The sequence below is a fragment of the Heloderma suspectum genome, chromosome 12 (assembly GCF_057233095.1).
Source record: "Heloderma suspectum isolate Gila_16-S chromosome 12, 16-S_ref, whole genome shotgun sequence".
NCBI classification, from domain to species: Eukaryota; Metazoa; Chordata; class Lepidosauria; order Squamata; family Helodermatidae; genus Heloderma; species Heloderma suspectum.
Genome location: NC_139469.1, coordinates 29,692,783 through 29,709,422, shown reverse-complemented (window position 1 = coordinate 29,709,422; position 16,640 = coordinate 29,692,783). Strand labels below are relative to the sequence as shown.

At 48.4% G+C, this 16,640-nt stretch overlaps 1 protein-coding gene across 1 annotated transcript in view; it reads right to left on the bottom strand.

The window, feature by feature from the left end:
• RBFOX1 (RNA binding fox-1 homolog 1) overlaps positions 1-16,640 on the bottom strand; it is a 379,715-nt gene that overhangs the window by 248,956 nt on the left and 114,119 nt on the right. Inside the window, exon 6 of the mRNA XM_084817880.1 lies at positions 6,974-7,027. Within this exon, the coding sequence (XP_084674006.1) occupies positions 6,974-7,027 (54 nt within the window). The remainder of the gene's footprint in view (positions 1-6,973; positions 7,028-16,640) is intronic.

The following is a 16,640-nucleotide window of genomic DNA, read 5'->3' as shown; positions in this document are numbered from 1 at the left end:
ACGTATACCTGGGAAGCTAACTAATGGGACACGCAAGCTGTCAACATGGCGGATGATAGAGCAATGAGAAACACAGGATCCCTACTGGTAGTATCTTTAGCAGAATGCCTCTGCGGTGCTTTCCTGAGACGTTCAGTAATTTAGGAAAAATTATTTAATTATTATCATGTGAGATGAGGCCATGCTGTGGCAGGACTCAAGCATGGGAGGATGGAAATGGGTACAATTTAATAGGGTCCCGAGATCTGGGAGCTGTGGAGCTGACCTGCAATCCCATTAGAATGTGTGTGTGGGGGGGCCCAGTGGCAGAAATTTAGGCTACAGTGGTCCATGCTTAAGGATGTTTCTGCAAAATTGTGTTATACCTCTGGATCCTCATTACAACTATGGGGGAAGCTGAGGCTATATTGTAGGACGTGCTTGGGGGTGTTTATACAGAAGGTTGTTCTCTATATATCTGCATCGGATTCCAGTTCTTGATAGATTCTGTGAGTTTTACACAGTGGAGGCTGGTGGCTCCAATTTCGGTGGGGCTATGAATCCCCTTCCGGGTTCACTCAGAACCAGCCAGAACTCTAAAGGAGCTGTCCAAGGTGCTGAAACTATTTGGAGGATAGGGTTCAGCACCTCAGATAGCTCCTTTAGTGTTCTGGCTGGTTCTGACTGAAACACAGAATGCATTTACAGGCCCACTGAAATCGGAGCCACCAGCCTCCACTGGTTTTAGATATGCCCATTGAAAGTGCTGTCAGAGCAGAAGAAGCAACATCTGTGCAGATTGCTGCTGCTCTCCTCCTCTAGAAGAGAAGAAAGTGAGAAAATGCTTATAGAAGAAAATCGGGGACTTGTCATTTCAGAGAGAGGGAGCGAGGGAAAGGTGTGTGCCACCCTATGTGACAAGCACTCTTCAAGAGCTACATGTCTCAGTGTTCTTAGTTCCTGCAGACATTTCATCTGCACAGGTAGAAGGAATTAGCTCTGGGCTAAAGCATATGGCTGAGTTTGTTTGTTTGTTTGTTTGTTTGTTTTCCCCACAATATTTAGGGGGAGTTGGTGGGGAAGTGTACTGCCCCAGCTGTGGTCTTCAACCTCTTAATTTAGAGGTGCCAAGATCAGACCCAGGTTTACTTACAAGGAACACTTTATTGTGTAACTTATAGCACACAGGCATACACAGTGATTGGATCAAACAGATTCTCTGAACCCAGAGCCATGGGGTACAATGGGTTTGATATCATACATGTGAGCAATTAGGCAGCATGACAGCAGCAAGCGACCCCTAGCATTCATTCCCAGCATAGACTAACAGCACTTGGTTCTCAGCACAGCCACCTGTAGCTTTAAGATAAACAAGCATCACTTCCCAGGCACATCTGGATTAGATACTCTACTCATTAGTATGGAATGTATACACCCATGTATAATTAACACACACCCATATATAATTAACATACATATATGTCATCCTGACATGTCTGGCTATCAATATAGGCAGCCAGAAATGTATGGGACTTAACAAAGGGAGCTTATCAGTCCTCAGTTCCCCCCACAAACAAACAAGGGGGGGGGGGTAGTTTATACATTTATTGACCCAAAAGAAATGATGCTTGGATATTAGTGCCTTCCCATGCCAGTATTGCTCAACTTCTGTGATGCTGGTGTGGGAAAGGGCCACAGCATAAATTTCTCCAATGCACCCTATGTGGCTTAAATATTTTTCAGAAGGAATGTAATCTGTGGGTGCTTGATGCTGCTAAGTAGGGATGTCAGAGAATTCTGCCACGGATCTCGGGGAGGCCGAATGCCAGTGCATTCGGCCCCCTGAAATCGGTGGCAGAACAGCCTGCCCCCCCGGCTCCCCCGGGATGAGACTTACCTGGGGTGGACCTTCCAGGTGGCAGCGGCTCTGGCGGCGGCTCTGGCGGCGGTGCGGCAGTGGCGGCGGTGGCCGGTCTTCTGACCGGCCGCTGCCGCCGCCATTTCCAGTTAAAAAAAAAAAGATGTGATAGGCTACGTAAAGATTTATGTAGCCTATCACGGCAGGTTTTTTTAAAAAAAAAACGTGATAGGCTATGTAAATGTTTACGTAGCCTATCACGTCTGACTTTAAAAAAAAATCTGCGCGTACGCAAATGGCGGCGGCTACGGCCGCCACCATTTGCGTACGCGCGTTGTTGTTTTTTAAAAAAAGTCAGACGTGATAGGCTACGTAAACATTCACGTAGCCTATCATGGCTGACTGCAGGGATGCAAATGGCGGCGGCTACAGCTACTGCCATTTGCGTCCCTGCTAGCCAGCGGCCAGATGTCCGGCTGCTGGCGGAGCCGGCCGGCGGCTCCGCAGAATCCCTGTGGAGCGGAGCCAGCTGGCCAGGATTCCGGGGGGGAGGCATGGAGCACCTCCCCCCCAGCAAGGATTCTGGGGGGAGGGACGGAACGCCTCCCCCCCACCATCAACATAATCTGTGAACAGGTAAGTGACTTTCGTACATCCCTACTGCTAAGGTAAACAGGAATGGCCCCCTAGTGGGTACAGGACTGGGGCCCCCACACTTCAAAGGATGGAGCCACATTGACCACAAGGTTGTTAAGGTGTACCTCAAGTGTCTGGTACAATGAGCTAGATAGACCTAGCTCCAGTCTATATTGTCATTCTTCCCGACGGCTCAGCTATTCCATTTGAGGAAATTCCAGAGCCTTGTTGTCTTAACTCAGATTAATCCTTCTAGGACCATAATTCATTTATTAGTCTGTCACACGTCAGTGACACATTCTCAGGACCTGAGTCCATCCTGGAAACTGAAGTGGTCTAAGGGATGTCAGGGATAGAGGATTCAAGCTATGTGCCACTACCTCCTCTGCTCAAAGAAGGGAACTACAAGGTAGTCCAACTGGCCTTAGCATCCATGGACTAGACCAGGTTTGCTCATTCGTTTCAACAACAAAGGGAGCATAGGAAGCTGCTTGGTACCAAATCAGGTCATTCATCTGCAGTGGCATAGTAGTAAATTTCAAAGTGCAGGTGCTCATCATAACATCTCCCATAGCCACTACCCTGAAGAGAGCCCAAAAATGCAGGCAGCTGTATTGATCCATATCAACAAACCAGTTCTAGCCGTTTCATCCGCACTTGGAGTAGGTCTCTTGGAAAGCAAATGGGTCTTAACTGTCCATTCAATACCAAGTCATCCCAAAATACTTTGCATTGCAACAGGCATAGCTCACAACAATATATTGTTACTGGGAAAATCCATTTCCCCTCCCAGCTACTGTGAGGATTGCAGTCAAGTGCAGAGAGAACAGGTAAGCCTGAAGGGGGTGGCAGATGAAGTCAGCATCCAGAAGAAGAAGAGGAAGAGGAAGAGGAAGTGGAAGAAGAAGCAGAAGCGGTAGTAGTTCGGGTCCTTTGACCCTCTGAGCTCTGACTCCACTACAACATTGTTGATCCATCTAGTTCAGCATTGGCTGAGATCTCCAGGGTCTCAGAGGGGTTTTCCCCAGCAGACCTACCTGGAGATACCAAGGATTGAACCTGAGACCTTCTGCATTTTCTGTACCACTGAGCTATGGCCCTTCCCTTTCAGTATACTATTGCCCAAGTTTTTCTTCTTGTCACAGACCTCTGCTTCATCTTTGCCTTGCCAGACAATGTTGCCTCCTCCCTAGCTTGGAAGGAGTAAGGCTGACAAACATCTAGATCCAACAAAGCCTGTGTTCCGCTAGTTCCCTTGGGAGGTAGGGTGGGGACTTTGACTGTCTCTCTCTTTACAGCCAGCACAGAAGGACTACCCCAGGACTTGCCATGCTCCTCGCCGTGTGGGATTTGCCGCAAAGCAGAGCCAACTTTTAGCATGCTCCCAGATCTGCTGCCTGAAATGAAATGAATCATGCAGCCATATCTGCAAGAATTGTGTACACTTGTGTGCCCATATGCCAAATGATATGTGGGGCTCCAAATTTGGTGGAGACCAAATCCACCATATGAAACAAAATTGCATTACTACCCCAATATAGTAATGGGGTTCTCCAACATGGAACCCTTGGCCTCCATGGGCACCAATGTGCCCACCAGGGTCACTGCCGCTCCTTTCTTTTTAAACTGGGGGCTGGCGTGCTGCAAAGCATTTCCAGCACCATCTTTATTTGGGTTCAAAAGTATACTTTTGTGTTTTGGAGCTCAGCCCCCATCTTTGCCTTGCACTTAGGTTCTTGGGCATGTTCCTTTTGTTTTAGTCTTACTGTGACTTTCTGGGAAATAAGTGTTTTGTGTCTCTTGATGCCCACTGTGTCCACTGACCCAAAGTCAGGAGACCCCTGCATGACTCTTCATACCAATATGTATTTAGTATACCACTTTAAGCAATTCTTACCAATTAGCTCAGGGGTGAGCAACTTGTGGCCCTCCTGATGTTTGAGCTTACAACTCCCATTTGCCCTAGCCAGCTTAGCCAATGTTCAGGGATGATGGGAGTTCTAGGTCAAACCATCTGGAGGGCCACCCATGAGCTCTTTTTACCACCATTTTAAATGGCATGTTCCAACAGCTTTAAGCTTCCCAGTTGCTACACCCAGAAAAAAACTTGACATTTCCATTATTAAAAAAATAATCAGACAAGCACATTCACAATATGTACATAAATAGAGTCCAACCTTTTGAAATAACATGACATATTTTTAATTTCCCCACCCCCATAAAATTATATTACCAGAAGAGAGGAATGATACACATTTGTATAATGTCAAAAGAAAGGAGGTGACCTCCCGTGCAGAGCAGCATAATCTGAAGAGAAGCCATTGCATTTCTGTAATGTTGGTAAATGATTCACTGCCTTAAAGTAGTGAAAGTGGACTAGAATTCTTCTGGGACTTTGGGACTGGAACATGAACTCTGGCACCAAAACCAGGGTGACATATCCTGTGTGCTCTAAAATTTCCCCAGTCACCACAGGGTTCCTCTTCTACTAGGGCAAGAGCAGTCAATTATTTGGACTAGGGATGTAAGAACTCACCCTAGCTCGGTTTCTCTGGGCACTCGCCAAAGCAGCGCCCCTGCTCACACACACCCCGGACTTGTGCTCAGGCCACCCACGAACTCGGCGAGTTCCCCGGGCTCACCGCGATCCCATTCGGTGAGCGCCCACCATTTTCACTCTAATATTGTGCTTATTTAGCTTTCCCAGCTCCAAACTGTGCATGTTTAAATATACACATTTTTTTTAACTTCCTGTTTTACGTAGAAATCAAAGGCACAAAAATGGCGGGTGCTCATCAAACGGGATCGTGGCAAGTCCTGGAGAGCGTGAGCAGGCACGAGTGGGGGGCGAACAAGGAGCATCTCAGCGAGTGCAGCCCGGGGGTCGCGAGTGGGGGGAGGCTGACAAATTCCCAGACCCAGTCAGGCACCTGCGACATCCCTAACTTGGGCAAAGCCTGAGATGAACATGAAGAGGGAACGGCTTCTGGTACCCAAAGGACCATGTTCAGCTGCCAGTCATCTAAGCATGACTGTTTTTTCTCTCCTATAGTGCTGAAATAAAGTTCACACAAGACGTGGGCTGCTAGATTATCTGAGTGGCAGGGTCCAGGGGTAAGCTCTTGTCCCATCCACCACCATGTTGATTAGGGATGGAGGAGACATTTGTTCAGTTTTCACACTTTCGAACCAATACATGAACCCTTCAGTTACCCTTCAAAGTTCATGCTCTGAATTTTGCAATGGAGATCTCCAATCAAAAAATGCATTCAAAAATGCATATATTATGAAAACCAATGGTAAAAAATGCCCACAAAAATGTGTATATTAGGTTAAATTGTGCACAAAAATGAATGGATTAGGAATATGCACACACAAATGTGTACTAATTTTCATGTGAAGTTAAAAAATAAATTCTCAAAGTTCAAGACAAACCCAACTTAAAATTGGAACTTAAGATCTGGAACAGAACACTGACAAATTTGTCCAGCCCTAAGCAGTTAACCTGTAATGAGAACTGTGTAGATCCCATGGGTAGGCCTCATTTGCAGGCTCCAAAGTAGGCCCCAGTTCTCATTACAGATTATATGAATGGTGAACAAGGGCAAGTGAGTGAGCCCAAACCTTGCTCCTGTGCCCCACCAGATGGACAACCTAGCCTGTCCAAGCCAGGTGTGAACCATCTCTTAGAGACCCCCACAATTTGAGTTGTGTACGTTTCAAGAGAGATCAGTTGGGTTTTCTAACAGCCTTCACCAACCTGGTGCCCTCTAGATGTTTTGGACTACAACTCCCACAATCCATCACCATTAGTTTTGCTGCCTGGGACTGATGGGCATTGTAGTCTGAAATAACTGATGATCACGTGGTTGGGGGAGGCTGGTGTAGTGTAACCTATACAGTCCAACTCAAAAGTAAATCTTACTGAATTAGTTGGGGCTTAGTCCCAGGTAAGCAGGTTTAATATTGCAGCCTCAATCTCTTAGTTTGTTCAAGGACTACTAAAACACATTGAATTCTAAAGTTTTAACTAACCAGGGAAACATCTGCACTTTCATAATCGGGAACAATCACACTTGATCAAGTAATTACTCCAGAGGATATTAGATTATATTACCTGCTTCCATTTCAAGAATGGAATATATACCTATTCTAATGATCTTTTTTTTTTTTTCCCCCCATGCAAGCTTGAACTAATTTCACAAAATCAGTAAGGCAATTATCAGGGTTGGGAGAGAAAATCAGCAGACAACACTTGATTATATTTAAAAGCAGAACGCAATATTCCCATTTAACTAGTGACAGTTTATCGTCGTTAAAATTATCCCCCTTTAAAGGATTCAAAATTAGGCCAATGAATTTCATGCTGTTCGGGAAATTGACAAAAAAAAAAGTGGATACTTAAGAAGGGTTTATTACAGTAGTGCAGTAGCTTCCTCTTATTTGTAGTGAATGCTTTAAACAAATTAAACATTTCCACAGGTGTATTCAAATGCTTACCTTTGAGCCTCGCTCATTAAAAATAATTTCAACATCTAAGATTTTACCAAATTGCTGCAAAGAAACAAAAAAAAGTCACATGAGCATTTTTTAAAAATATAATTAGGCACATTTAAACTTGTACCACATGAAGATTTCCCAGTTTTACAGGATCGTGTATCATAGGAACAAAATTGCATGCTAACCTGCAGCTAAAGGAGTGGTCTCTATTCACTTCAAGTAAAGGTACACCCACACACAGTTTAGTGCACATAGAAATGCATGTCCCCTTCAAGCGAATGGGGAGACTCGTGCTAAGGGCATGACTGCCCCATTGCAAAATAGTCCACGAGCCTTGTCTAATATTCTAAAGCTGGCCTGACATTTTTTGAACATTTCCTTTTTGACCATTCATTGGGGGTAGGGATGTACGGACTGTGTAAAATCCATTCCAGGTGTTTTTTGCGGTGTCAGGGTGGACGCTGAGCCTATAGAATCCCAGAGTAGTTCTGATTCTGAGGAAGAGCAGTCGCTCGTGGGAGAGGAGCACGCTCCTCTTTCCCAGGGCCAACAGCTGACGGAGATTCCTCCCACCAGCATTCCTAGCTTAGATAGCAGTCCAGGGAGTGACAGAGCGCGGGAAGCAGACTTGATGGACTCGTGACGCCGACGCAGAGAGCGGCGCCAAATGGAGGGCGCAGAACGGAGGTGTAGTGCCCGGTTGGCGTGCAAACAATGGCTGCACCCAGAGGATCCAAGGGAAAACGGGAGGGACTCTCCCTAGCCCTTAAGTTCAGGGGTCTGCCAGTGATTCCCTTTCAAACGGGGACCAACTGTTCCAACGTAGGGCATAGGTACTCTGCTGCTCAGATCTAGTTGCTAACAGTAGAGTTGTTAAGTTGTAAAAGAGGAATAAAGCTTTGAAAAGAATCCCTTTGTCTGTGTCTGGACTTGGCTACTGGATTAGACTGAGAGAGGCCTCCAAGGAGCCCTTGACAGGCAGATTGCCAGGTGCCTTTTGTTCCATCATCTGCCCACAGATGGATGCGAATGTTATTTTTTTTATCATGCAGGCAAATACGTAGATAATTCCTTAAGTATTTACATAAGTACTTACATAATTTACCTTGATATGTAACATTTAGCATATTGCCCACCATGTCATTCAATGTTTCCTCAGCAGAAACTTATTATTTTCCTATGAATTTATATGTGTAAATTTCAGGAAAGTAAAAAATAAATAAATCTGAAACTCCACAGACTCCACGGGGCCTGCAGGCTTCTCTCTGCAGCCGATTCTGCAGGTCGGATTCTTAGAAATCCGAGCTCATTTCAGTCCATCTTGAATTTCTGCAGCATCCTTAAGTGGGGGGGGGAGAGAAACAATCCCCCCATATCATGGGGAAGGAAAGACATTTCGCAGATATTTCAGGGGGGCATGCTTCCCACTTACCTTGTTTAACTGTACAAGTGGGATATTTTCCCCTTGTTTTTTTAACATAAAAAGAAAAGCCTTGGATTGCTCACAGCAGTGCAAAGTAGGGGTGTACGAAACCCCACTTACCTGGCTCCACCGGGTTCCGCTGGGGGGGAGGCGCTCCGTCCCTCCCCCTGGACCCCTCGCTGGGGGGAGGTGCTCTGCGCCTCCCCCCGGAATCCTCGCTGGCTGGCTCCGCTCCGCGGGGATTCCACAGGGCCACCAGCCGGCTCCACCAACATCCGGCCGCTGGCTAGCAGGGACACAAATGGTGGCTGCCATAGCCACCGCCGTTTGTGTCCCTGTATTCAGCCGTGTAGGCTACGCATGTCTATCACGTCTGGGTTAAAACAAAAAACAAAAACGCATACGCATACGCAAATGGCGGTGGCTACGGCCGCCGCCATTTGCGTTCCTTATTTTTGGCCGTCTTAGTCTACGTAAATTTTTACGTAGACTAAGATGGCAAAAATAAGGGGGAATGCAAACAGCGTAGCGGGCACTATTTGCATTCCCCTTTATTTTCGCCGTCTTAGTCTACGTAAATATTTACATAGAGTAAGACAGCCAAAAATAAGGAATGCAAATGGCGGCAGCCGTAGCCGCCGCCATTTGTGTATGCATTGTTTTTTTTTAAAAAAAAACCAGACGTGATAGGCTACGCAAGTCTTTATGTAGCCTATCACGAATTGGGGGGGGGGAAACAGACTGCAAATGGCGGTGGCGGCAGCCGTTCGGAAGACCAGCCGCTGTCGCCACCGCTGCTGGAGCCACCACCGTCCGGAACATCTGCCCCAAGTAAGTCTCATCCCAGGGGGGATCTGGGGGGTGGGGGGTGGCAGGCCATTCTGCCACGGAGTTCAGGGGGCTGAATGCACTGGCATTCGGCCTCACCAAGGTACGTGGCAGAATTCTCTGACATCCCTAGTGCAAAGCAGATTCACGGAGGCTGCGCTTGCTGGAATGCCTTGGGAGTGATGTCACATCATGTCACAACACGGCACTCCTAAGTAGGCATGGCGGAGAATTCTGCCACGGATCCTGGTGAGGCCGAATGCCAGTGCATTTGGCCCCCCGAAATCCATGGTGGAACAAAGCCTCCCACCCCCCCACCCTGTCGAAATGGGCCCGGAATGGAGCACCTACCTGCTGCTGTCCACTCTGCATAGCAAATGGCAGCCCTGCATTAGCCGTGATAGGCTACGTAAGTATTTACGTAGCCTATCACAAAAAAAAACCAGTGAACGCAAATGGCGGCTATGGCAGCTGCCATTTGCATTCCCTTTTTTTCCCGCTGTGATTAGGGATGTCAGAGAATTTCGCCACGAATCTCATGGAGGCTGAATGCCAGCGCATTCGCCCCCCCAAAATTGGTGGCAAAACGGTCTGCCCCCCCACCCCCCCGGGACAGGAGTTACCTTGGGTGAATCTCCCTGCCGGGGGCAGCCCTGGTGGTGGTTCGGCAGTGGTGCGGCAGCAGCAGCTGCGGCAGCTGGTCTTCCGACCAGCTGCCACCAGCACCATTTCCAAGGTTTTTTTTTAAAAAAATGTACATAAAAATGATTTACGTAGCCGATCAAGGCTAGATTTTTAAATAATACCGTGATAGGCTACGTAAATGTTTACATAGCCTATCACGGCTAGGGATGTACAAAAGTCACTTACCTTTTCGCAGGGGTGCTTCACGGTGGGGGGGAGGCGCTTTGCTTCTCCCCCCGAAGTTCAGGCGAGGGGGGGAGACGTCCCACCGCACCCGGCTGAAATTCAGGCTGGGAGAGAGGCGCCCCGCCTCGCTCGGCCGAAATTCAGGCCGGGGAGAAGCGCCCCGTCCCCCCGGCCACGAAACAAAAAGTGTAATAAAAAACCCACAAAAAACCGTGATAGGTTACGTAATGATTAAATCTTTATGTAGACTACCGGGACCAAATAAGGAACGCAAATGCGTACGCTTTTGCGTACATGCTTTTTTTTTTCTTTCAAAGTCACCCGTGATAGGTTACGTAAAGATTTACGTAGCCTATCATGGCTGACTTTGGAAATCTAGCCGTGATAAGCTACGTTAATCGTTACGTAGCCTATCACGTGGTTTTGGGTTTTTTTACACTTTACTGTGTAATGGCGGCGGTGGCAGCCTGTCGGAAGATCGGCTGCCGCCCCCGCCCCCACCGAAAGGCCGATGAACCGCTGCCGGGACCCGCCGCCAGGACCCGCCGCCGGGAGGGACATTCGCCAAACCTAAGTCCCATCCCGGGAGGGTGGCGGGGGGGTGGCGGAGAATTTCACCACCGATTTCGGGGGACCAAATGCGTTGGCGCTCGGCCCCCCGAAGATTCGGGGAGAAATTCTCCGCCATCCCTAATCACGGCTGAGTAAAAAAAACAAAAACAACCGCACGTACGCAAATGGTGGCGCCCATGGGCGCCGCCATTTGCGTTCCTTATTTTGGCACGTCTAGTCTACGTAAACATTTACGTAGACTATGGCGAAAATAAGGGGAATGCAAATAGCATAGTGTCTACGCTATTTGCGTTCCCCTTATTTTCGCTGTAGTCTACGTAAATGTTTACGTAGACTAGACATGCCAAAATAAGGAACACAAATTCCTTATGTGTTTGTGTACGCATTGTGTACGCATTTGCGTATGCGTGGTTGTTGTTATTTTTTTTTAACTCAGCCGTGATAGGCTATGTAAACATTTACATAGCCTATCACGGCTGACTGCAGGGACGCAAACGGCGGTGGCTATGGCCGCTGCCATTTGCAGACCCGGCCGGCCGGAATCACGGGGGGAGGGACAGAGCGCCTCCTCCCCACCGTGAATCAAATTTCGTAAAAGGTAAATGACTTTCATACATCCCTAGCCATGATAGACTACGTAAATATTTACGTAGCCTATCACGGCAAAACAAAGGGGCGCTAATGGCATAGTGGCCACCATTTGCGCCCCTCTGTTTTGCCGTGAGAGGCTACATAAGTATTAACATAGCCTATCACAGTGGGGAAAAAAGGAAACGCAAATGGCGTTGTTTGTGATAGGCTTCGTAAATATTTACGTACCTATCACGGGCCGGCGTAGGAACGCAAATAGCGTTGCCCTTATTTTCACCGTAGTCTACGTAATCTTTATGTAGACTACAGCGACCAAATAAGGAACGTGAATGGCGGCTCCCTATGGGGGCCGCCATTAGCTGTACGCGCTTTTTTTTTTTTTTAGATCACCCGTGATAGGCTACGTGACGATTTACGTAGCCTATCACGGCTGACTTTGCAAATCTAGCCGTGATAGGCTACGTTAATCGTCATGTAGCCTATCATAGGGGCGTTTTTGTTTGTTTTACTTTTCTTGGAATGGTGGCAGCGGCGGCAGCCGGTCAAAAGACCGGCTGCTGCCCCTGCCCCTGTCAAAGCCCTGCCGAACCACCACTGCAACCCGCCACCGGGAGCAACATTCGGGAAAGGTAAGTCCCATCCGGGGGGGGGGGGGTGCAGAGAATTTCTCCCTGAAACTACTTCGGGGGGCCGAATACGTTGGCACTCGGCCCCCCGAAGTTTCAGCGAGAAATTCTCTGACACCCCTAGAGTGATCTGGTCCTCCCCTCGGAATCCTGCCCTGCCGGCTCTGCTGCGCAGTGGCTCCACGGAGCAGCTGGCCAGGGCCGTCCGCAGCTGGAGTTCCGGCCATGGATGCTGGTGCGGACACAAATGGCGGCCGTCGTAGCGGCTGCCATTTGCATCCAGCCAGGAAGCCATGATAGGCTACGTAAGTCTTTACGTAGCCTATCATGGCTGGGCAAAAAAAAATGGCGTACAGAAATGGCGGTGGCTAAGGCGGCCACCATTTGCGTTCCCTATTTCTCGCCGTTTTAGCCTACGTAAATATTTACGTAGGCTATTACGGTGAAAAAAAGGGGAACGCAAATAGCATAGTGGGCGCTATTTGCGTTCCTTTTTTTCACCGTAATAGCTTACGTAAATATTTACGTAGGCTAAAACGGCGATAAAAAAAGGATTGCAAATAGCGCCCACTACGCTATTTGCATTCTCCTTTTTTTTGCCGTAACAGCCTACGTAAATATTTACGTAGACTAAAACGGCAAAAAATAGGGAATGCAAATGGCGGCCGCCATAGCCGCCACCATTTGCGTACACCGTTTTTGTGTTTTTTTGGCTTGGCTTGGCTTGCCGTGATTGGCTACGTTAATACTTACGTAGCCTGAGACGGCAAAGACCAGGATGCAAATGGCGGCCGCGGCAGCTGGTCAAAAGACCAGCTGCCGCCGGAGCCACCGCTGGAGCCGCCGCCATCTGGAACATCCGCCCCAGGTAAGCCTTGTCCCGGGGGGAATCCACAGGGGTGCAGGGGGGGCAGGCCATTCCGCCACAGATTTCGGGGGGCTGAATGCCAGTGCATTTGGCCTCACTGAAATCCATGGTGGAATTCTCCGCCATCCCTAGCCACCAGGCCAGTCCATGAGAGGACATCATGAAGGTATATCCTCCCATAGGCATTCCAAGCAAGGGCAGGGGACTTAAAGGGCAACTCTTTAAACAACAGAAGAAACAACATCACTGGCTACTTCATAGTGGATTTTTCTTTGTTTTAAAGGTAAGGTCATGGTAGATAAACTCCTGCCCCATGGGGAAAAAACAAAACAAACAACACACACCAACATTCTCCTCACCACCACCAAAAAAATACACCCTACCCCTTTTGCACTGGGTGGGGGGAGTTTTGCAAAATGGTTGACGGGGTTCAGCACAACACTAGAGTAGGGATGGCATGGACACCCAATTTTGTCCAGGAATGTGGCAGAACCCCCTCTGCCCACACCCCCAAGCCCTACTCTCAGAGCCTCTGCCCCTGCTCGCCCCCTGCCCATGCTCAGCGAACAGCCTGCTCTCATCTCGGTGGCCTCATTGAGCTTTGTGGTTGCCATGTCTTTGAGAAATAAAATGGCGATCACAAAATTCACATATTTGCGTATGCCCCCAAATGCGCATTTTGTGCGTTCACGGATGTGTGCATTTTGCGATCGCCATTTTATTTCTAAAAAAAAAAAAAGAGAAGGCAACCATGGAGCTTGATAAGGCCACTGAGGTGAGTGCTGGGTGCTTTGCCGAGTGTGGGATGGGCTCAAGCGCAGTCTGGGGACTGGTGAGCAGGGCTAGAGGCTAGGCAGGCATCTGGAGGGCTCAGATGGGGGAGGATTTGCACATCCCTACACTCTGCTTATGTTCTGTTGCCTCACAATAAGATCTATAATTTCTGCAAAGGGCAGTGCAATAGGTCCTAATACCAGCAATGTTGTGGCAGGCTCTTCAAAGGTGAAACTGCAAGCCAACCAGGACATGTTTTCCTGGTGATCACCAGAGATGGGTGCACAGCATCCTTGTTTCTTCAGAAAGGCTCATTGTCAACCAACTGTCAACCAACTTCAGGTCCCAGCATTCCTGATCATTAGTCATGCTGGCATGGGCTTCTGGGGCTTGAAGTCCAAAACATCTGGAGGTCTTCTGCTCACCTCTGCCTTACACCACTTGCCACCAGGCTAGCAGCTAACATGTGGGAACTGCAGTCAATTTGAGTCAAAAGTCTACAGGCCAAAATTGCCATGTGAGCCCAGAGAACCAATCCAATGCCACAGCCTGCTATATAGTTACATTATCTGTTGGACTCCCTTGATAAGGGCAACTCATCAGTGAGGGAGGCCGCCATACCATTCCTCTCTGCTTCCAGATGGACGCAGGCATACCAGCAACTCAGTAAGTTAGCCTGAGTATTGCTCCCTTTAGCATCAAGAGGGAGAACACAATGGCTCACCTATCAGCCAGAGAAGAAGTACTGGCAGGAAGTTTGCTTTCTCCTCCCTGCCAGAAAGAACTCTTAGCTCCAATTGACAGTTACCCTTGGATTGGAGAACAGGAAGGAAGCACAGCCCAGCTTCTGCCACCAGCTAGGGGATCAAGGAATTCTTTGAGGCTGCAACCCCTGCTTCCCAGGCCTAACATCAGGCCAACCTGATCCATCCATCAGCCAGAGAAGGGGCAGTTACAGGGAGTTCACTTCCTGCCCAAAGGAACAGTCAACTCCAATGGCCTGTGGACCTGGGACAGAAGAAGCAAAAAGAAAGAATCCTTTGGCCCCATCTGTCAGCCAGAGGAACAAGGGCCACCAACTGCTATTGAAGCAAGGACACCAGCAAGGGAAGATCAGGCTCCAGTACCTTTAGCTTATAACTCGCCACCTTGTTCTGGCCCTGAAAACCTGCTCTCCCTCCTCTTCCTTTTTCCTCCCTTTCCCTTGTGTGTCTTGTAGGAATGGTGGAGAATTCTGCTACAGACTCCAATGAGGCCAAATTCTAAAGAACCTGGCCCCCCGGAGTCCGTGGCGGAATGGACCACTCACCTCCACCACCCCGCGAAGTTCGCGCTGGCCAGATCCTACCTGCCACTGGCCAGGTCCGAATCTTTCCGCTCACCCTGCTGCCATCCCCTGCTGGTTTGTGGATGCGAATGGTGTCTGGCGTAGCGGATGCCATTTGCGTCCCTGCTCTTTCTTGTCATAGGCTACGTAAATCTTTATGTAGCCTATCGCGCGAAGGGACAGGGATGCAAATGGTGTCCGCTACACCATTTGCATCCCTGCTCTTTGCCGTGATAGGCTACGTAAAGATTTATGTAGTCTATCATGGAAAAGAGCAAGGATGCAAATAGCATCTGCTATGCCGGACTCCATTTGTGTCCGCAGACTGGCAGCGGACGGAAGTCCAGCAGCGGACGGACCCGGCCGGCAGCTCCGCAGACATGCCTTGGAGTGGAGCCGGCCAGAGAGGATTCCGAAGGGAGGAATGGATCACCTCCCCACTGTGGACCCCCCAGCGGACTTGGGTGAGTGGGGTTCGTACATCCCTAGGGAGTTGTCTCTCTCTTTTTATTGATGTGAGCCACTTTGGGAGACAATAAATCTGGGATTAAAATGCAGTAAACAAAGAAGTTGCTAGCACAAGGTCTACTGCTCCTGATCCCAGCATTTCATCTCTACATTTGGATATTGCTCCTGCATCCTCCTTTCATAATCATTCCCATTGGCCATAGAATCATAGAATCATAGATTAGTAGGGTTGGAAGGGGCCTAGAAGGCCATCGAGTCCAACCCCCTGCTGAATGCAGGAATCCAAGTCAGAGCATCCCTGACAGATGGCTGTCCAGACTCATCTTGAATGCCTCCAGTGTGTGGAGTCCAGCACCTCCCTAGGTAATTGATTCCATTGTCATGTTGCTCTAACAGTCAGGAAGTTTTTCCTGATGTTCAGCCAGAATCTGGCTTCCTGTAACTTGAGCCCATTCTTCTGTGTCCTGCACTCTGGGATGACAGAGAAGAGACCCTGGCCTTCCTCTCTGTGACAACCTTTCAAGTACTTGAAGAGTGCTATCCTGTCTCCCCTCAGTCTTCTCTTCTCAAGGCTAGACAAGCCCTGTCAGTCTCTCCTCATAGGGCTTTGTTTCCAGTCCCCTGATCATCTTCATTGCCCTCCTCTGAACCCTCTCCAGTTTGTCTGCATCCTTCTTCAAGTGTGGTGCCCAGAACTGGACACAGTACTCCAGATGAGTGCTAACCAGTGCTGAGTAGAGGGAACTAGTATTTCCCAGGATTTGGAAGCTTTGCTTCTATTAATGCAGCCCCAAATAGCATTTGCCTTTTTTGCAACCACATCACATAGTTGGCTCTACATCTACAACAAGACTTCAAGCTTCAAGAAACCTGATCTATGCCAGCTTATGGGGTTCCAGCACTTTGTTTTCTGTGTTCAGCAGTATTGGACTTTGCAAACTAGACCTCTGAGACACTGTAACAACTTCCAGAGGAGTCGCTGAGTTACAGCACAATCTGATTCATGGCTACTCTGACTGAAACAAGCCCCACTGAGTTCAGTGGGGCTTACTCCCAGGTAAGCGTAGAATTGCCCAAGGCTGTAAGATTGTAGACTTACCCTGTCATGGCAAAAACAACCACAAAGTCTTGTAGCATGTTAAAGAGTAACAAACGTATTATTCCCCAAGCTTTCATGTACTAGAATCCATTTCATGCATTTGAAGAAGTGGACACTAGTGCGTGAAAGCTTATGGTGTAATAAATGTGTTAGTATTTAACATGCTACAAGACTTTCTCTCTCTCTCTTTGAGATGCTGAGATCTGTAATTCCCTGAAAG